Consider the following 21,902-nt stretch of genomic DNA (forward strand, 5'->3'; position numbering starts at 1 on the left):
TGAAATGGGTTAAGAAACAAATCCGCCTTTACACCATAAGAGAACTGTGTGTGTGTGTGTGTGTGTATGTGTATATGTATGTGTATATATGTGTATGTGTGTGTGTATGTGTATGTGTGTGTGTGTGTGTGTATATATGTGTATGTGTGTGTGTGTGTGTGTGTGTGTGTGTATCTATATGTATATATATGTGTATGTGTGTGTGTATGTGTGTGTGTGTGCATGTATATATATATATATATATATATATATATATATATATATATATATATATTGTTGCGAATATGGAATTTGGCCTCCATATCCGCTTGTAAATATTCCCCTATTTCCCCAATACTCCCCAACTATCCCCAATCCGCCATTCCCTAGTCCCATTGCCTGTAAATAACACTCTGTAGAACCGACCTTCCCCTTTTTCCCCCATTAAATGTCGTGCCTAGGTCCACCGCATCTCACGTAGACAACTTTCGGACATCTTGCTAGTTATTCTTAGTCTATGTCAGTTAAGGACTCGTTTCCATTAATTCTGACTCTTCGTTGCACCAGAATGTGATTATATGGCACCAGTAGTGAGTTTAGGACCTTCCCATGCCTCCTCCCGTCTTCTTCCCCAAACAACAGCAACAACAACAACTACAGCTACAACAACAACGACAACAACGGCGCGCGGGGGGAGTGTGCGTCCTCACACCGGCTCGGTTAGCCGCCATGACCATGCGCTCCACGGGGTTACCACGAAGGGGCTCCCTGTCAGCCCCTCGTCAAGGGTGGAGCCGGTAACCCCCCCCGCACACACCCAATGAGAAGCAACGAGCCGAGGGCGTGTCACTCCCCGCCGGAGATACGCAGCCACTTGCCGGACGTGACGTGAGATGCGCCCCGAGCTTGAAGAGGAAGAACCAGTCGTGACCTCCGAGCGCTGTGACCTCCCTGCATCTACTGGACCGTACAGTACCCTGTCCTTGAGCCAAGAGTGCACCTTGAGCCATCGATACCCGCTTTCCTTGCCATCAATCCCCGTGTGAGTCAGCCTTGTCCCGTTTATCTGTCGTCTGTTGGGGTTAATATAAGAGTGTGTCTAAGTGCCTGTCTTTCTATGATGTCCCTCTTGTAGTTGTAATCTAACCTTCCGCCTTAATATAATCTCCTCCGGAGGTCTTGAGAACCGTATCCCTGGTGTCGTGTCATTTTAATCCCAGCCGTGTGTCTTTTCCTTCATTGATCTAGCGTAGCGCGATTAGTCAACGTTCGGGTATAATCGGGTAACTTGTGCAGACGTGGTCATACCAAACCGCTCGGTAAATAACATCTAAGCCGCGTCTGTAACAATTGGTGTCGAGGAGTGGGATTCGGACCCGGGACTAAATTTATTAGGCCCAAATTTGTAGTAGAATCGATTCGGAGCGCGTTTCCCGCGCGAAATTATAATGGCGAAATTTGAATTTGTTATACGAAAATAAAAACCCGAATTTTGAAAGTCGCGCTATGGCAGACCAAGACAGCTGGGGTCCGGTAGAGGAGAGTGAGGCAGGGTCGGTCCAGGACCAAATTGAGGGACGCGAGGAGAGCGAAGCAGTGAGGGTAGCAGGTTCGCAAAATAGCGCCGTCACGCACGAAGTAGCGGGCGCACAAAATGGCGCCTCGCAGATGGCCACGGCGTCCACGCCCGCGACCGTGGCAGCGCCCCTGGTGGATTTGAACCTTTTTTTTTCTACAAATGAAGGCCCTTATGGCCCAGAATAGTGAGCAAATGAGGGCTAATAGTGAGCGATTGGAGGGCCAAATGGGGGTAATGAGGGACGAAGCGAGGGCTCGGAGTGAGCAATTGGGGGTAATGGGAAACCAAATGGGGGTAATGGGAAACCAAATGGGGGTAATGAGGGACGAAGCGAGGGGTACCGGTGAGGGGTTAGACAATAATTTTAAGGAGTTAGACAAGAAATTTGGGAAGTTAGACAATAATTTTGAGGGGTTAGACAACGGGATAAAAGAGGTGAGAAATGGGTTAATAGGGTTAGAAAACAGTATGGAAGGCAAATTGAGGGACATGAGGGACCAAGCGGAAAGGGAAGTTAACCAAATGGGGCAGCAGATAGAGGGGGTCAGAATGGGGGTAGAAACCAAACTGGATGCTCAAAGGGAGGAAATGGAGCAGATGAGGGTGGCATCTGGGCAGGAGATGCAAGTGATGGGAGAGGAGATCAGAAGAGGAGTGAGTGAGGAGGTCGGAGGAGTGCGCGAGGAGGTGAGGCACTGTAAGGAGCGCATGGAGAAGGAGGTGAGAAAGGGGACTGTAAAATTGCAAGGTGGTATAGAGGAGTTGACGCTGGGAGTAGAACAACTGACAGTGGGACAAAAGGAGTTGGGGGACCAGGTAAAGAAGAACACAGCGGTAATAGAGGGTTTAAAATCGACACAGAAGGAGATGAAAAAGGACGTAGGGGTAATTAAAAAAGAGTGTCAGACGGTACATGAGGACCTGACGAGGAAAATGGACAAGGTGGTAGAGGTGATGGAGGTTAAAGAGCGGGAGGTGCGGGAGCACATAGAAAAAAATAAAGTGGAGTTAGAGGAAGAACTTAAAGGGGCGCACGAAGAGGATGAAGGAGGTGAAGCAGAAATTAGAAGAAGTGGAAGAAGGGGTGAGCGAAATTAAGAAGCGACGGAGAGAGGATAAGAAAGAGATAAAAGAGGAGATAAAAGAATTGGTCCAAAGTCTGTGTTTGGATCGTGATGATGTGCCCATTAACCGGATGAGGGATTCGCAGGTGATGGAGGAGAAGCGAAGAGGAAGAGGACCCGGTGTAAGTGGTGACCAATATGGTCGTGCGTATGATGCGCCAGGGGATTTAAGAAGCTTGGGGGTCGAGATGGACCCGGGTGTTCGTGAGAGGCCGTTGGTGAAGTGTGCGACAGGTCTGGTGTGCGAAAGAGGAGGTGTGCGAGAAAGTCCGACTCTGGGGTGTGTGAGGAAAAAGTGCGTGCCAAGGAGTGAGGGTGCTGGCGAGAGTGAGTCGGTCGTAGCGCGTGTGCGAGGGGGCACATGGAAGCGCGGTGTGGTAAGTGTTACAGAGGGTGTGACGGGAGAGTGTGCGCGAGAAAGGTGTGTGACGGACAGGTGCATGGGAAAGAGTGCGCTGTCAAAAGTAAGGAAGAATGCACACCTGTGGTGAGTGTTACAGAGGGTGTAACGGGAGAGTGTGCGCGAGAAAGGTGTGTAACGGACAGGTGCATGAGGAAAGAGTGCGCTGTCAAGAGTAAGGGTGAGTGCGCTGTCAAGAATGGAGGTGAGAGTAGTAAGAGTGACACGGAGCGTGAGTTGGTTGTGACAGGTGAGCGAGGATGTACACCTGGGATGGCAGGATGCACACCTGGAATGGTAGAGCGTGAGTGGGAATGCACGCTGGAGTTGGTGGTGAGGCACGTGGTTGGGTGTGCGAATGAGAGCACACCTGTGATTGTCACAGAGGAGGTGACAGAGGAGAGGGCGCGAAGAGGTGTGTTGGTGAGGTGTGCTACCAACGAATGTGTGCCAAAGTGTTCGGTGGTCAGGTGTGTGACCAAGGCTGTGAGTGGAATGAGGGTACCTGGGTGTGTAAGGAAAGGTACGAGGAGCATGGGCACGGCTGGATGTGTGAGCAAGGAACGGGCTGCGGGGTGTAAGCATGCAGGTGAAGCATCGACGTTACACGGGTTAGAGGTTAGGTCGACTTTTAGCCGAATCGGGCCCTCGGTGCGTGCTGGGCCTCGCTTTGAACGGCCGCGTCCGTGCTCCACTAGGCGGAGCGGGCAGCCCGATAGAAAGGGTCGTCATGGCGACCACTTTTTGTTGAGGCAGTCCGGCAGGTCGAGATCGGGACATTGGATGGCTCCACGCCGAGATGGTGCGTGGGATCTCGGCCCGGGTAAGCCCCCGTCCCTGCACCGAGTGCCGGACGCATCCAGCCGCTGGCACCAAACAACCCGCATTCATGGCTTGGCTTTACGAAGCCGGGCTTTGGACAGGAATTGGCGCACCGAGAGGCATTAGTAAGTAGACGGGTTATGAGGATAGTGTTTTGGCCCCAAAATTAGAGAAAAACAAAATTTGATGATTGGCAAGGGATTGGCAGTAGTGATTGGCAGATGATGGGCAGTGATTGGCAAAATTTTTGATTTATTGAAATTTGATGTGCAAAATTGGTAGTGAGCGATGGGCCCGGTGGGTAAGGGGGGCATCCCTGCCACCCTTCCCATGGGGGGCAAAGGAGCAATAGCTTATGGGGTATATGGCAGTGAAAACTAGCCCGGGTGGGTTAGGTTATATTGATAGGGCCCTAGAAGATGACATTAGGTAACGTTAAGTTTAGTTAGTGACTGATACCTGTAGTGGGGACGCAGGTAGATTAGTGTGGATGATAATGACGTGGGTGGGAACGCAATAGTTTAAAGGGACGACTGGGAAGCGCAAGTTTCAGAAGGGAGTAGATAGCTGAGATGATGCCGTGTGTGTGAGAATTGAACAGGTGTGATTGCACAGGTGTGAAACTGGACAGGTGTGTGGAGCAGTGTGTGAGTAATGAGTGTTGTGGATCAGCGCGAATGCGCTTGGGGAGAGAAGGGTGCAGGTGGCACCAGGTGTGAGAGCACAGGTGTGCAGGTACAGGTGTGTGGAGAGAGTTGGAGTAAGTGGTACGGAGTGGTGTGCATGGTGCGAAGGTGTGGATGGGGGAAGAGTGGACCCCTTTCACGAGTACCCGGGGCGGGTAGTGTAAGTGTTAGGTAGAGGGTATAGGTAAATTGTGGTTGGATATTGGCATTTGTGGTGCGGTTGCAGAATGGTGTTGTGGATGGGTGCATTAGTGTTGTGGAAATGACTGGGCGTGTAGCCTGTTAGTATGTGTAGTTGGTTGGGCACTCCACCACTGTGAGGATGTCGGCCAGGTGAGGCCGCATGTGGGCTCTGGGAGCCGGTAGTTGTGAGTGGGTGCCTGAGGATCCCGGGTGTGGATCGGGCAGCCCAGTGCCAGAGAGGGCACCGAGTGGGGAGAGCGCCAGAGGGCCTTCCCCAGGTAGTTAGGTTAGGGTAAGGAGCAGGTAAGCTCGGAGGCAACTGCAGTGGTGGAGGTGTGCAGGTGGGTAGACCCGCTGGGAGAGGTACACGCCACAGCCCAGAAATTGTGCGAGGGCACCGGGAGATGAATCGGGGGAGTGAGACCCCAAATTGGAAAGCACCACAGTTTGGCCAATGGGAATTGGTTTTTAGAACCCATAGTGTAAGAGGGCCAATGGTTTGGCCGGAGAAAGACCCCGGGTAGTGTAAAGTTGTAAAGTCATTTAGGAAATAGTTAGGATTGATGAACCTGTCGCACCATACGCAGCCACTTACCTGTGGTGATGATGATGACTCCACACCTGTGTTTTCTTTGTTTGTGTTGCAGAAATGAGAATTGCTGCGAGGATTTGTGAGACGCATCACGACGTGGATGAGACATTGGGGTGATTCCATCTCTCCCTCCCTAGGAGGGACTGATGATGAATTGGTGATAGCAAATTATGATGTTGAGTTGGAGATGGCAAATTTTGATGAGAGTTGAAAATGGCAAATTTGATTGGTTAGGAGGGAGAGAAGACGAATTTGGTTTATGGGAGGAACGGGGAAGACAGTAGGGATGTTTGTTGATTTGTAAAGTAGCTGTTTATGGGTAGTGTTGTGTTTTGTGGAAACAGTAAGGGGTAAGGGAGGGGCCATGTAGGTTACCTGGTGGGGGGGGGGGGGCGTACGGTAGGAACGTACCTGTCTCACCTGGTTCCCATGTGCCCCCAGTGTGCATTACCTTGCATTGCGTGCACTTTTGCGCCCTTACCACCTTACTCACTTGTCTGCTTCTTTGTCTCCCACCTCCGAGGATCTGGCTTTGGGGCAGAGAGAGAGGAGAGAGAGGTGCTGGCTCCGCAGTTGTGGGCCTGCACTTTCGCTGCTTGCTGCTTGGATCGATACACCATATGGACCGCAATGTTTGTGGCCACCCACAATGGACCGCAGCTCTTATGCGGCCAAGCACCACCCGTGGATGGACCTATGGGTCAACGTGGCACCTATGCCATACAGGTGAACCACTAATAGTTGGCCCCCTGACGGCCACAATATATAAATGGACGCGGTTGGCGCCTTTCTTGATTTTTTAAAGAAGTAAGAAGGCCAAGTGCACCACACGAAGGCAAGACCAGCGGCAGAACATCGGCCGGCTGCGACACCACCGGTGATTTATAGACACTTTATTGGTGCACCGGATGGTGCTGACTGTGTGATGGGGTGGTGCTTTTGATGCTTGGAAGGGGTGCTCTGCACATTATTAAAGGCCGTAGGCCACAGAGCACTCGTGGGTTGGTGTATCGATGCTGGCATGCGTGCTCTCTCTATGCATAACATCTGCATGTGTCCCTCCAAAAAAACAGGTCCTGGATCGTAGTGTAAATAGCAGCGTAGTCTTGTAAATAATGCTCCCTACCGGCTGTATGTTTAGTTTGCGAATTCTTTCCGGATTCGGTTATCCTGTGGGTGTGTTTCTGAGAGGAGAAGGGTGCAACGTCGCAGGGGGACATATTTACTCATTTGTGAATATCTGTAAAACTGTCGCACTCAGGGTAGAGTTAATAGTAGTGGGAACTACATCTGAGTGCCACACTAAACTAGGTAAAAATTTATCGGGTTGGGACGCCCCGAGGGTAGAGAAGGGTGCAATGTTGCGAATATGGAATTTGGCTTCCATATCCGCTTGTAAATATTCCCCTATTTCCCCAATACTCCCCAACTATCCCCAACCCCCCATTCCCTAGTCCCATTGCCTGTAAATAACACTCTGTAGAACCGACCTTCCCCTTTTTCCCCCATTAAATGTCGTGCCCAGGTCCACCGCATCTCACGTAGACAACTTTCGGACATCTTGCTAGTTATTCTTAGTCTATGTCAGTTAAGGACTCGTTTCCATTAATTCTGACTCTTCGTTGCACCAGAATGTGATTATATGGCACCAGTAGTGAGTTTAGGACCTTCCCATGCCTCCTCCCGTCTTCTTCCCCAAACAACAGCAACAACAACAACTACAGCTACAACAACAACTACAACAACGGCGCGCGGGGGGAGTGTGCGTCCTCACACCGGCTCGGTTAGCCGCCATGACCATGCGCTCCACGGGGTTACCACGAAGGGGCTCCCTGTCAGCCCCTCGTCAAGGGTGGAGCCGGTAACCCCCCCGCACGCACCCAATGAGAAGCAACGAGCCGAGGGCGTGTCACTCCCCGCCGGAGATACGCAGCCACTTGCCGGACGTGACGTGAGATGCGCCCCGAGCTTGAAGAGGAAGAACCAGTCGTGACCTCCGAGCGCTGTGACCTCCCTGCATCTACTGGACCGTACAGTACCCTGTCCTTGAGCCAAGAGTGCACCTTGAGCCATCGATACCCGCTTTCCTTGCCATCAATCCCCGTGTGAGTCAGCCTTGTCCCGTTTATCTGTCGTCTGTTGGGGTTAATATAAGAATGTGTCTAAGTGCCTGTCTTTCTATGATGTCCCTCTTGTAGTTGTAATCTAACCTTCTGCCTTAATATAATCTCCTCCGGAGGTCTTGAGAACCGTATCCCTGGTGTCGTGTCATTTTAATCCCAGCCGTGTGTCTTTTCCTTCATTGATCTAGCGTAGCGCGATTAGTCAACGTTCGGGTATAATCGGGTAACTTGTGCAGACGTGGTCATACCAAACCGCTCGGTAAATAACATCTAAGCCGCGTCTGTAACAATATATATATATATATATATATATATATGTATATATATATATATATATGTATATATATATATATATATGTATATATATATATGTATGTATATATATATATATGTATGTATATATATATATATGTATGTATATATATATATATGTATATATATATATATATGTATATATCTATATATATATATATATATATATATATATATATATATATATATATATTATCAGTCACTATGCGACCTTCATATCATCAGTGGAGAACCGCCAGCAAGGTGTCCCATACAGCTGCTGCTGCACCTTGCTGGGAGCGATAAGCACCGCCTGCCACGTGGTAACGTTATCTCTGGTATCCACTCATCATATGGAGTCGACCTATATACATATATATATATATATATATATATATATATATATATATATATGTATACATATATATATATATATATATATGTATGTGTGTGTGTGTGTGTATATGTGTGTTTATATGTATGTGTGTGTATATATATATGTGTATGTGTGTGTGGATGTGTGTGTGGATGTGTGTGTGTGCATATAGGTATATGTGTGTGTATATATGTGTATGTGTGTGTGTGTGTGTGTGTGTGTGTGTGTGTATATATATATATATATATATATATATATATATATATGTCTGTGTGTATGTGTGTATATGTGTGCGTGTATATATGTGTGTATATTGCAAACTTGGCACTGTAGCGGTTACCGCTGGGTATACACAATCGCCTTGCACCTGCCGAGGACGCGGCCAGGGAGCGATCACCATGCCAGGCTTGCCCAGGCCGCCCGGACAGGCCCAGTCGCACCTCTCCCGGGCACGCCCGGACTCGCCTTTCCCGGGCTCGCCCGAGCCACCCGGGCACGCCCAGTCTCGCCTTTCCAGGGCTCGCCCAGGACGCCCGGGCATGCCCGCACTCGCCTTTCCAGCGCTCGCCCAGGACGCCCGGGCATGTCCAGACTCGCCTTTCCAGGGCTCGCCCAGGACGCCCGGGCACGCCCAGCCTCGCCTTTCCAGGGCTCGCCCAGGACGCCCGGGCATGCCCGCTCTCGCCTTTCCAGGGCTCGCCCAGGACGCCCGGGCACGTCCAGACTCGCCTTTCCAGGGCTCGCCCAGGATGCCCGGGCACGCCCGGTCTCGCCTTTCCCGGGCAAACGCTCCGGCATGATGTGTATATATATTGCTGCCCGATAAACGGGCTTTACAGAGTGTGCGGGGTTCTGTACGAATAAACATGCTTTGAACTCAACCAAATGGCCTCGTTCTCTCGCCGTCCACGACTCCTAAACTGGTGACCTCGTCTACCCCCGAACGGATTTGGGGGCTGCAAACGAACACGGCGGTTCCGATCGCGCTGCCGGAGTTTTGGCACCGACAAGCGGCCATGTGGTTCGCGCACCGCGCTCGGCTCCTCCTCTACGACGGGAGGGACGAGCCCGCTCCAGGACCCTCCGAAGGAACGCAGTTACGCGATGTGGGTGGCACTGCTGCTCATCTCTTGCGCGCGCTCTGACGTTCGCGGCACGGCTGCTTCGTTACCTTCGCGTGCACTGCTGTTCGTCACCTTCGCACGACTTCACTCTACGACTACTGCCGCCACTACTTCTCCGACCCTGCATCCTCGGGAGGCCCGCGAGGAACCTCGGCAGCCTCCCCCGAGGCCTTGACAAACCCCTCGGTTGGCTCAATCGCTTTTCGCGTGCACCAACGCCGAGCGCTGCTCGAGCCTTTTCGGCACTGCACCCGCGAACTGCAACCTCTGGAGGCCCGCGAGGATCCTCGGCAGCCTCCCCCGAGGCCTTGCCCAGCCCCTCCGTCGACTCAACCCCGGTCCTACGTCCCCCCAGCGCTTCGCACAGTGGAGTACGTCGCGGCGGGGCCGCCCCCGTCCACGGTTCCCCCCGCTCGACCACCCACCACCACACCGGACCCCCCCCTCCCCACGACCCTCCAGGGGTCGCTTCGGCCAGGTCATCAGGACCCCCCTTAAATTGATCCTGCCGGTGCAAGTCGATTCTGGAGGGGCGTGTGTAGCGGTTACCGCTGGGTATACACAATCGCCTTGCACCTGCCGAGGACGCGGCCAGGGAGTGATCACCATGCCGGGCTCGCCCAGGCCGCCCGGACAGGCCCAGATGCGCCTCTCCCGGGCATGCCCGGACTCGCCTTTCCCGGGCTCGCCCGAGCCGCCCGGGCACGCCCGGTCTCGCCTTTCCAGGGCTCGCCCAGGACGCCCGGGCATGCCCGCTCTTGCCTTTCCAGGGCTCGCCCAGGACGCCTGGGCACGTCCAGACTCACCTTTCCAGGGCTTGCCCAGGACGCCCGGGCACGCCCAGCCTCGCCTTTCCAGGGCTCGCCCAGGACGCCCGGGCATGCCCGCTCTCGCCTTTCCAGGGCTCACCCAGGACGCCCGGGCACGCCCAGCCTCGCCTTTCCAGGGCTTGCCCAGGACGCCCGGGCACGCCCGGTCTCGCCTTTCCCGGGCAAACGCTCCGGCATGATGTGTATATATATTACGGAGCGGAGCGCTGCTGCGCCGCGGACCATGGTGCCGTGGAGACGGGGAGGAACTCGCCCGGCACCCGCAGCGGTTGTCCGAAGACCAACTCCGCCGCGGATGCGCGCAGGTCGTCCTTGGGCACCGTCCGGAGGCCCAGCAGGACCCAGGGGAGCCTGTCGACCCAGCCGCCGTCGCGGAGGGTGGCCCGGAGCGCAGCCTTTAAGGAGCGGTAGAACCGCTCGCACAGGCCGTTGGCCTGGGGGTGATAGGCCGTGGTACGGTGCAGCTGGACACCGAGCCCCCGCGCGACCGCCCCCCAGAGCTCTGAGGTTGAACTGGGGGCCGCGGTCGGACGAGATGTCCGAGGGGGCGCCGAACTGGGCAACCCAGGTGGCGATGAACGCCTGCGCGACGTCCGCCGCCGTCGTCGCCGCCAAAGGCACGGCCTCCGGCCACCGGTTGATGCGGTCCACCATGGTGAGGACGTGGGTGAAACCCCGCGAGGGGGGCAGAGGTCCCACCAAGTCCACGTGAACGTGGTCGAACCGACGTTCGGGCACCGTAAACGGGGCCAACGGGGCCTGGGTGTGGCGGCGCACCTTCGCGTGCTGGCATGCGAGGCAAGTCCTGGTCCAATCGCGGACGACCTTCCGGAGGCCATGCCAGACGAACTTGTCGGCGACCAGCCTGTGGGAGGCCTTCGTGCCCGGGTGGGACAGGCTGTGGATGGCGTCAAAAATCCGTGGGCACGATGGGGCGAGGCCGCCCGAGGGAGACATCACACAAGAGGGCCATGCCTGCGCCGTCGAACGGCACCTCGGTGACGCGGAGGCCCGTGACGGCGGTCCGCAAGGCCTGGACGTCGGGGTCGGTGGTCTGGTCCGCCGCCATCCGGGCATAGTCGATGCCGAGGTGGACTGCGTGGGCGACGGACCGGGAAAGGCAATCCGCCACCGGGTTGTCCTTCCCCGCGACGTGCCGGATGTCCGTTTTGTACTCGGACATGGCCGAGAGGTAACGCTGCTCGGCGACCTTGGCCATCGCGAAGACCAGGGGCTTGTGGTCGACGAAGGCCGTGAACGAACGGCCCTCGAGCAGATGGTGAAAGTGCCTGACCGCCAGGTGGAGCCCGAGCAACTCGCTGTCGAAGGTACTGTACCGGCGTTCGTGCGGGCGAAGCTGCCGGCTGAAAAACGCCAGCGGTTGCCAAGCTCCACGCACCCATTGCTCGTGCACCGCGCCCACCGCGTAGTCCGACGCGTCGGTGGTGAGGGCGATCAGTGCATCGGGCGCCGGGTGCGCGAGCATGGTGGCATTAACCAAGGCGAGCTTCATGCCCGCGAACGCCGCATGCATCTGCTCGGTCCAAACAACGTCACCTTTGCCCGGCTTCCCCCGGAGGGCCTCGTGCAGGGGGCGCAGGAGCTGGGCGACGCGGGGCAGGAACCGATGGTAAAAGTTCACCATGCCCAGGAACTCCTGGAGTCCCCTGATCGTGAGGGGGCGCGGAAACCCCTTGACCGCCTCCACCTTTGCTGGTAAGGGGATGGCCCCGTGCCTGGTGACGCGGTGCCCCAAAAAGTCGATCTCGGCGACACCGAACCGGCACTTGGCGGGCTTCACGATCAGGCCATGCTGGCCCAGGCGTTCGAAGAGCGCGCGGAGATGGCGGAGGTGCTCTCCACGGGACGCGCTGGCGACGAGGATGTCGTCCAGGAAGACATAGACGAAATCCAGGTCGCGCAAGATGCTGTCCATCAGACGTTGGAACGGCTGAGCCGCATTCTTCAAACCGAAGGGCATCCGAAGGAACTCAAAGAGGCCGAATGGCGTAATGACAGCCGTCTTCGGGATGTCCTCCGGCCTGACGGGGACCTGGTCGTAGCTGCGTATGAGGTCCACCTTAGAGAAGCAGGACATGTTCACCAACCGGGCGGAAAAGTCCTGGATGTGGGGGACCGGGTATCGGTCGGGGGTGGTGGCATCGTTGAGGCGGCGGTAGTCCCCGCACGGCCGCCATCCCCCGCCAGGCTTCGGCACGATGTGTAGCGGCGACGCCCAAGCACTCTTGGAGCGCCGCACGATGCCCAGCCGCTCCAGCGTAGCGAACTCCGCTCTCGCCACCGTGAGCTTCGTTGGTTCGAGGCGGCGGGCCCGGACGTAGACCGGTGGCCCGACGGTGGGTATGTGATGTTCCACACCGTGCTTCACGGCCACCGCCGAGAAGGTGGGCTGCGTGAGGGCCGGGAAACTGGTGAGGAGGCGGGTGAACTCATCCGCTGCCGGAAGCATACAAACCAACCTCGCCGGGACCGAACCACTCAGCAAGCCGCTTGGCGAGCCGCTCGGTGAGCCGCTCAACGAGCTGCTCAGCGCGCAAGCAAGCGAGCTGAATGTTTCGACCTGGACGAGGCGTCTTCTTCACGTCTACCAACAACCCGTTTGCACAGAGGAAGTCCGCACCGAGCAATGCCATGGGCACGCTGGCGGTTACGAACGTCCACGTGAAGCGTTGCCCTCTGAACCGCAGGGAGAGGCAGCGCTTCCCGAACGTGCATATGGGTGTTCCGTTGGCTGCAAGCAACGCGGGCCCCGGCCCGCGGTTCGCTTGTCGGACGTAGAGGCAGGGATAACGCTCACCTGTGCACCTGTGTCGCATAGGAAGCGGCGCCCGGACACGGTGTCCGTTATAAAAAGAAGGCTGCTGGAATGGCCGACGCTCAGGGCCGCTACCGAGCGCCGGATTGGCAGTTTCCCGACTTGCCGAACGAGCACGGCGGCGACAATTCCTCGCCTGGAGGCCAAACCTGGCGTGGAAATGGCACCAGGTTTGCGGCGAAGGCGGAAGCCGCGGTTTTCGCGGTGGTGGTGGGCAGGGCGTGGCGGCGGCCACGCGGTGTGCATCAGCCTCGGGAACCCCGAGGTGTGGTGCATCAGCATCAGCGTCAGCCCCGGGATCCGCGACGGCCGCACCGAAGCTTGCCCGCGTGTCACACGCCGCGAAAAACTTGTCTGCCTCGACGGCCAGCGCACGGGGTTCCTTTATCTTGGAACCGGCCAACGCGAGGCGTACCTGGGCCGGTAGCTGGCGTAAAAAGAGCGCCCGGAATAAAAAAATCCGGTGCTTTGTCCCCCAGTAGCGACAGCATGTGGTCCATTCGGACCGATGGTCGCATGTCGCCGAGGTCGGGAAGGTCCAGGAGACGGTCGGCCCGTTCGTCCTCTGTGAGGCCGAACGTGGCGATGAGGCGACGCTTGAGCGCCTCGTACCTGTGGTCGGTCGGTGGGTTCCGCAGGACGGACACGACTCGGGCGGCTGTGCCGGGCCCGAGGGCGGCGATGACGTGGAAATAGCGCGGCTCGTCCGCCGTTATGCCACGAAGCTGAAACTGGGCTTCGGCCTGCATGAACCATATCTCCGCCTGAGCTTCCCAAAACTCAGGGAGTTTCACCGCTACCCCGTTGCTGCTTGTCATGGCGCGTTCTGTAGGTCAGCGTCGGCTGAACTAGTCGAAGGTCACCAATGTAGTGCGGTGCTATGCGCACGACTTGTCTTGCCAATAAAGGAAGCAACAACGTATGTAATCAAAGCGTCTTTATTCCAAGGATCAAACTATAGCACTGCCGTGCTCGGGGCTGTGTGCCCCGTGTATATCCCGAGGCCACGCCTACCCCTCGGGCGTGGCCGACACCCTCCTGGTGCGCGGAATGATGTCATTTTCTTTGAGTTTGTTCAGTTTGTTCTGAACAGTTTGTTCACGTCATTAAAAAGGTCTGGGTCTGAGGGGGTCTACAGTTTCGCCACTTTTGTCGAGCATATAAACGGAGACGGAGGACATGTCATAATTTCTACAGCGTGATCACCTCCGCCTTAATACTAATAGGTTAATAAAATAAAAATGCTGTTTGGATGCTCGCCTTGTCTCTCTGAATCCCTCGATTTTTGATACCTTCAGTCTCGTAAAGACTTTGCAATATGTTTGGTTATATTTGTACACAAATCTGTTTCTTTTAATTTTGAAATCCCGTCGATGTTGATCGATACTTTAAACGGTGCAATATATGGCTACCATGGCAGTATAGCTAGCATCTGTAACCGTTGTAGCTTTGACAAAGCATCGCTAATTATTTTGAATTTTTAAATTACGACTTTACGGGCGGTTTTTAAACGTATTGCTCATATTTAAAAGACTACGTCAATGCATGATTGAGGTCTGGAACTAAGGATTATTCCAAATGCTAATCGGAAAGGAAAATAATTAGGCAAGGTCCTAATTCACTTCAACTTCCGGTTTTACTTTCACGGGTCGTCATGACAGGTAATACCCATGCGGTGCTGGTTTTATTGGTGTTTTCGTCAATGTACTTAGTTTTATTTTATGATACATGATTATTTCCCAAGTCAGACTCTCGCGTTTTACTTCTCGTCAGCCGATGGCAGTGCACAATCACCAATAAACGTGCTACCGCTTGCCAAGCCAGCCGTTCCGTTGGAGTACTTGCTTAAGTGTTTTGAGCCACTTGGCGAGCGCTCTCCAAGCTCATTGGAAATGGAACTCCCCAGACTCCCGTGACAAGGGTTTAGTAATTTCTTCCCCACAAACATATATATATACACATACACATACATATACACACACACATATGATATATATACACACATACACATATATATACACACATACACATATATACACACATACACCCCCGCTAGCGCTAATTTCGGTCCCCTTGTGTTTTATACCCCCCCCCCCCCCTTCCCACGCCTCCTCCCCCCAAGCCCTCTCCCTCCCACACTTCTCCCTGCTCTCAAATGTTGTGGTTGTGTGTTGTGGTGTGCCCCTTCTCTCCCCATCTTGTCTTCCGCTCCCTCTTTTTGTATATTTTGTTTGTCTGGTTGATTTGTTTGTGAAATAAATGTTAGCTTTCACGAGCCTCGATTCAGTATACAAAAAAAAACAAAAAAAAAACACACACACACACACACACACACACACACACACACACACACACACACACACACATATATATACACACATACACATATATACATATATACACACATACACATATACACATATATACACACATACACACATACACATATATACATATATATACACACACACACACACACATATATATATTGTAACGATTTTGAGAAGTGTAACGGGTTTTGAGAAGTGTAACGGGTTTTGAGAAGTGTAACGGGTTTTGAGGAGTGTAACAATTTTGGAGGAAGGGTAACGGATGTGAAGAGTATGGTTTTGGTATGGTAACATCCTGGTAATGTAAATAATGGTCGCAGCCGTCCTCCTAATTAATTTCATAGAACATACACGCAGGTCACGATATATCTTTTAAATAGTGTATTTCCTTATTCCATGTAGGCTAAGTATGTGTTTTCCACTAGATTGACTTTGCATTGTATCAAACAAAATAAGCGTAGGCCCTTCCAATTTCCCCAAAACCTCCCTTCCATTTGCCTTCCGCATTTTGGTCGGTTTTTCTCTTCAACCACCATTGGCCACGAGGTAAGGTTGGAGAAGAAAGGCGTGTCTCCACCTCGTCAGAAGAGGGCAGGAGTGAACCGGCCCTAACAGCCAATCAACACCGCGGTGAGTGACCCGGTAGGCGTGCCCTCGGAGCCGGCGGCTTAATTCCGCCGGAGGTGATAAAAGCGACTGCAGGGGACTGCTTTACGAGTCCAGATGAGAGATGAAGAAGAGGCCTTGAGAGATACGCTGGGGGATGACCTGGAAGAGGAGCGCAATCCACCGCAAGCCCTACCTACCTACCTGCCTGCAATATCCCCTGTCGTGGGAGAGACGCGCTGAACGGAGGGAGACGGCTCCACCCCAGGAAGAGGAGCAGGTGTGCCGAGCCAGCGCGTGACGGCCGCGGATACGCGACGGAGGTTTTCCCGCCAAAACCGCGAGGGGTTGAAAGCTGCGGCCTCCGACCTTGCCTTCCTCTCAAGCAAGCAACCTCGAGCCATTACCTGCCTGCAATATCCACCGTGTGAGTGTGAACGTCCTGTCCTACTCGTTTGTCTTGGGGATTAAGTAAATGAAATAGAATAAGTTAACAATGCACTGTGTGACTGCTCTTTTCCATCTATTGCTGTAAATAATATTGGTCGCTCTAAAATATTGCTTGTGTGTGTATAATAAATCTGTTCTTCCTCCAAACTCTGTCTTTCTTCTCTCTTCTTCTCTTTCGGTCGCTTTAGAGGTTTCCCAATTGAATATCTGTAGCGCGATTAGTCAACGTTCGGGTGGAATCGGGTTCTAATCGGGGAGTAACTGTTCGGACGCGGTTAAATACACCACCGCTCGGTAAAATAACATCCAAAAACCGTGTCCGTAACAATTGGTAGTCAGGAGGTGGGATTCGAACCTGGGACTAAATTTATTTAGCCCAAATTTTGGACACCAATTGTGTTAGTACCGTAACAATTGGTGTCGGGGAGTGAGATCGACCCGGAGCGCGCTGCACGCGCTCAAAATTATAAAGCGGACGAAATTGTGTTGTTTTATAAAACCCGAATTTTGAGATCGCGCCATGGACAATCAAGGCGATCGGATGTCGGTGGGGGAGATAGACGGGTTAGGGGTAACCCAGGAACTAGGGGAAATGTATGTGGAAGAAAGGGAGGAGGAGAGCAATGAGGAGGCGGTTGAGGGGGTGTCAGACGCGCAAAATGGCGTCCTCGCGCACGTGGGTGTAGCGGCACCAAATTTTGCCACGCCCGCGACCGTGGTAGCGCCCCTGGTGGATTCAAACCTTTTGTTGCTACAAATCGGGGCCCTTATGGACAAAATGAGGGACGAAGCGAGGGCTAATAGTGAGCGATTAGAGGGCCAAATGGGGGCAATGGGGGGAAAAATGGGGGAAATGGGGGAACGGCTAGAAGCTAAATTTGAGGGGTTAGACAATAATTTTAAGGAGTTAGACAAGAAATTTGAGGGGTTAGACAATGGGATAGAAGGAGTGAAACATGGGTTAACGGGGGTGGAAAACAGAATGGCTGCCCAGGAGAATCAGTTAGAGGGGGTGAAAAATGGGCTAATGGGGTTAGAAAATAGGATGGAGGACAAATTGCGGGAAATAGGGGAACAATCCGCCCGGGAAATCGAACAGATGGGGAACCAGATGGAGGAGGTGAAGGAGGAGATACGACGAGGTGTAAGTGAGGAGGTCTCTGGGCTACGCGAGGAGGTAAAGCGAGGCGAAAAGCGTATAGAGAAAGAGGTGAGAAATAATACGGCAAAGTTACAAGGGGGAATAGAAGATCTGACGGAGGAGGTGGAGCAGCTGACAGAGGGACAAACTAAGTTAGTGGAGCAGGTTCAAAAGAACACTGCGGTACTAGGAGGGTTGAAGGCGACACAAAAAGAAATTAAAAACGAATTAATAGCGACGCAGAGGCAATGTCAGATGGTACGGGAGGAACTGACAATGAGGGTGGACGAGGTGACAGAGATAATGGAGACAAAGGACCGGCAGGTGAGGATGCACATAGAGACGGTCACGGTAGCCTTAGAGGACGAACTTGAGGGGACGCACCGAGAAATAAAAGAGGTTAAACAAAAATTAGAGGAAGTGGGAGAAGAGGTGAGTGAAATTAAGAAGAGACGGAGGGAAACTAAGAGGGAGATAAAGGAGGAAGTCATGGAATATGTACAAGGTCTGTGTTCAAATCATGATGCGGTGCTCACTGACCAAATAAAAAGTTTGCAGGTGGCGGAGGAGGTGCGACGAGGTACGGAGGTGAGTGGCAATGTACATGATGTGAGGGGAGATTCAGTCGGCTTGGGGATTGGTTTGGATCCGGGTGTTCGTGAAAGGCCGTTGGTGAAGTGTGTGACAGGTCAGGTGTGCGAAAAAAGAGGTGTGCGAGAATGTCCGACCATGGGGTGTGTGAGGAAAAAGTGCACGCCGAGGAGTGAGTGTGCCGTCAGGAGTGAGCCGGTCGGAGCGCGTGTGCGAGGGGGTACATGGAAGCGCGGTGTGGTGAGTGTTACGGAGGAAGTAACGAGAGAGTGTACACCTGTGGGGAGTGTTACAGAGGATGTAACGAGGAAGTGTACGCCTGTGGTGAGTGTTACAGAGGATGTAACGGGAGGGTGTGCGCGAGAAAGGTGTGTAACGGACGGGTGCATGGGGAAAGCGCATGCTGTCAAGAGTAAGGGAGAATGCATGCCTGTGGTGAGTGTTACGGAGGAAGTAACGAAGAAGTGTGCGCGAGAAAGGTGTGTGACGGACGGGTGCATGGGGAAAGCGCATGCTGTCAAGAGTAAGGGTGAGTGCGCGACCGAGAGTGGAGGTGAGAGTAGTGAGAGTGACAAGGAGAGTGAGCTGGTTGTGACAGGTGAGCGAGGATGTACACATGGAATAGAAGGATGCACACCTGGAATGGTAGAGCGTGAGTGGGAATGCACGCTGGAATTGGTAGTGAGACACGTGGTTGGGTGTGCGGGTGAGGGCACACCTGTGATTGTCACAAAGGAGGTGACCGAGGAGGGGGCGCGAAGCGGTGTATTGGTGAGGTGTGCGAGCAACGAATGTGTGCCAAAGTGGTCGGTGGTCAGGTGTGTGACCAAGTCGGTGAGCGGAATGAGTGTACCGAGGTGTGAAAGAAAAGGTACGAGGAGAATGGGAACGGCTGCATGTATGAGCAAGAAAGAGGTAGCGTATGCATGTAGGCCTGCAGGTGAAGCGTCGACGGTAACCGGGTTAAAGGTTAGGTCGACTTTTAGCCGGATCGGGCCCTCGGTGCGTGCCGGGCTTCGCGTGCCGCGAGAACCAGCGGAGATCCGAGCCACGGCGGGTTCGAAAGGACCGCCGTGCGCGATCCACGCTGGGCCTCGCGTGGAGCGGCCGCGTCCGGGCTCCACAAGGCGGAGCGGGCAGCTCGATAGGAAGGGTCGTCATGGCGACCACTTTCTATTGAGACGTGCCGGCAGGTCGAGATCGGGACATTGGATGGCTCCACGCCGAAGTGGTGCATGGGATCTCGGCCCGGGTAAGCCTCCGTCCCTGCCCGGAATGCGGGACGTATCCAGCCGCTGGCACAAAACGACCCGCGTTCATTGCTCGGCTGTACGAAGCCGGGCTGTAGATGTGAATTGGCGCACCGAGAGGATGTAATAAGTAGACGGGTGATGGTGATAGTGATAGTGATTTAAAACGAAATTTAGAAAAGTGAATAGAATTGGCAGTAAATGGAAAATTTTTGAATTGTTGGATTTGGACGAGCGAAATTGGTAGTGAGAGACCCCCGATGTGGTGGGATGGCAAATCCACCATCCCTCACAGACGTGGGGGCAAATGCGCAATAGTTTATGGGGTGGCTATGACAACCGAGCCAGGGAGGGCTTGGATAATGATAGGGATCTAGAAGAGATTGACATTAGGTAACGTTAAGTTTAGTTAGTGACTGATACCTGTAGTGGGGACGCAGGTAGATTAGTGTGGATTATAATGACGAGGGAGCGCAATAGTTTAAAGGGACGACTGGGAAGCGCAAGTTTCAGAGGGGAGTAGTTAGCTGAGATGATGCCGTGTGTGTGAGGATTGAACAGGTGAGAATGGAACAGGTGAGAATGGAACAGGTGTGATTGCACAGGTGTGCAACTGAACAGGTGTGTGGAGCAGTGTATGAGGGAGTAGTGGTGATTGCGTGTTGTGTTGACCAAATGGTCCAGGAAGAAAGGAGGGTGCAGGTGGCACCAGGTGAGATTGCACAGGTGTGCAACGACAGGTGAATGGAGGACAGGTGTATGGAATAAATGGTATGGAGTATTGGCCAATGGATGGTCGTGGAGTGGGTATGGTGGAAATTGTGGAGTGGAGTGGATGGTGCGAAGGTGTGAATGGGGGAAGAGTGGACCCCCATCACGGATACCCGGGGCGGGTAGTGAAGTGTTAGGTAGAGGGTACAGGTAAATTGTGGTTGGATATTGGCATCTGTGGTGCGGGTGACAGAATGGTATGTGGATGGGTGCGTTGGTGTTGTGGAAATGGCTGGGCGTGTAGCCTGTTAGTGTGTGTAGTTGGTTTGGGCACTCCACCACTGTAAGGATGTCGGCCAGGTGAGGCCGCAGGTGGGCTCTGGGAGCCGGTAGTAGTTGTTGTGGATGGGGCCCGAGGATCCGGAGGACGGACCCGGGTAGCCCAGTGCCAGAGGGCACCATGGGGTGACAGAGCCAGGAGAGGGGCTGTCCCCAGGTAGTTAGGTTAGGGTGAGGAGCTAGGTAAGCTCGGGTGGCAACTACAGTGGTGGAGGTGTGCAGGTGGGTAGACCTGTTGGGAGAGGTACACGTCGCAGCCCAGAAATTGTGCTAGAGCACCGGGAGATGAATCGGGGGAGTGAGACCCCAAATTGAGGAGCACCACAGTTTGGCCAATGGGAATTGGTTATTAGAACCCATAGTGTAAGTTGGCCAATGAATTGGCAGGGAAAGACCCCGGGTAGTGTAAAGTGTGTTAAAATCATTTAGAGGATAGTTAGGATGAAGGATCTCCTCACACCATCTGCATCCACTCACCTGAGGTGACAGGTACTCCACACCATGCCATGTTTGATTATTTTTTACTGTGCAAATGTTTGGGTTGTGAGACGCATCATGACGTGGGTGTGACATTGTGCGTAATTCCATCTCTCCCTCCTTTTGAGGATTGATGATGAATTGATGATGGCAAATTTTGAAGTAGAGGGATTGTGGTGACGAATTTGGTATAAGGGAAATATGGGGAAGACGTGACAGTAGTGACGAATTTGTAAATGGGTAGATTTTGTAAATATGGGGTAAGAGCAAGGGTAGTGTAGGTGACAGGGGGGTGACGTACGGTAGGGACGAGCTTTCTCACTTCGCCCTCCGTACGCATTTCACCTTGCATTGCCTTGTTTGACGTGTACCCTTGTGACCTTACCCCTCGCTCAATTGTCTTTCTTTTGTCTCCCACATGACCTGTGCGCCATTGGGTGCCGAGGGGAGCGTGCGTGAGGTGGCCATTGTGCGCCCGAGATTCCCAGAACCAGCACGCATTGCGTTGATGTACCACTTTATGGACCGCTGTTCGGCGGCCAAGTACCACTTGATGGACCCCAGGTTCTGGGGCAGAGCACCTCTGTTGGAGACCGGCCATAGTGGCCAGGGAATCTTGCTTGCGGACCTCGGTAAGGTGGCACCTATGCCAAACAGGTGGACCACCCTTAGTTGGCCCCTGAGGCCCTAAATAATAATAAAAAACGAACACAAGTTGTGCTTTTTTATTATGTCCAAATAGGCCGCATGAAGCCAGAAGACGTCAGGAAGAACATCGGCCCAGCACACAAGGAGAAGACCACCACCAGTTGTTTTGTTGTGTTTATTATGAACCATGGTGACTGCGCACCGAGTGGTGCTTTGTGGTGCTTGTGGTGCTTTTGGTGCTTTTGGGTGCTTTGGTGGTATTGGTACTGGTGCATCGATGCAATGCGTGCTGTCTCCTCCCTCCCAACAGGAATTTCTTTCTCTTGTTCCCTAAAAAGAAAAGAAAAAAACACACAGGTCCTGGGTTGCGTTGTAAATAAGAAATCACGTCATTGTAAATAATGCTCCCCACCG

The 21,902-nt window shown here is 53.5% G+C and overlaps 2 protein-coding genes across 7 annotated transcripts in view; one reads left to right on the top strand and one right to left on the bottom strand.

The window, feature by feature from the left end:
• The window catches only part of ATG5 (autophagy related 5), a 78,330-nt gene that overhangs the window by 13,103 nt on the left and 43,325 nt on the right, over window positions 1-21,902 (top strand). The window contains exon 1 of one of the 6 annotated variants that reach the window (XM_078767652.1): window positions 7,124-7,470. The exons of 1 other annotated variant lie outside the window; for it this stretch is intronic. Coding sequence is in view for 2 of the 5 variants with exons in the window: in XM_078767649.1 (XP_078623775.1) it covers window positions 14,600-14,606 (7 nt within the window). In the remaining 3 variants the exon portion in view is untranslated. Of the gene's footprint in view, window positions 1-7,123; window positions 7,471-14,510; window positions 14,607-21,902 lie in introns of those variants that run through there. 4 more of the 6 variants (XM_078767648.1, XM_068105195.2, XM_078767649.1 and 1 more) reach the window with 4 other exon arrangements.
• SNX17 (sorting nexin 17) overlaps window positions 21,674-21,902 on the bottom strand; it is a 73,933-nt gene continuing 73,704 nt past the window's right edge. Inside the window, exon 15 of the mRNA XM_078767647.1 lies at window positions 21,674-21,818. The gene's annotated coding sequence lies outside the window, so the exon portion shown is untranslated. The remainder of the gene's footprint in view (window positions 21,819-21,902) is intronic.

Source organism: Myxine glutinosa, chromosome 13, assembly GCF_964187855.1.
Source record: "Myxine glutinosa chromosome 13, kmMyxGlut1.1, whole genome shotgun sequence".
Taxonomy (NCBI): Eukaryota; Metazoa; Chordata; class Myxini; order Myxiniformes; family Myxinidae; genus Myxine; species Myxine glutinosa.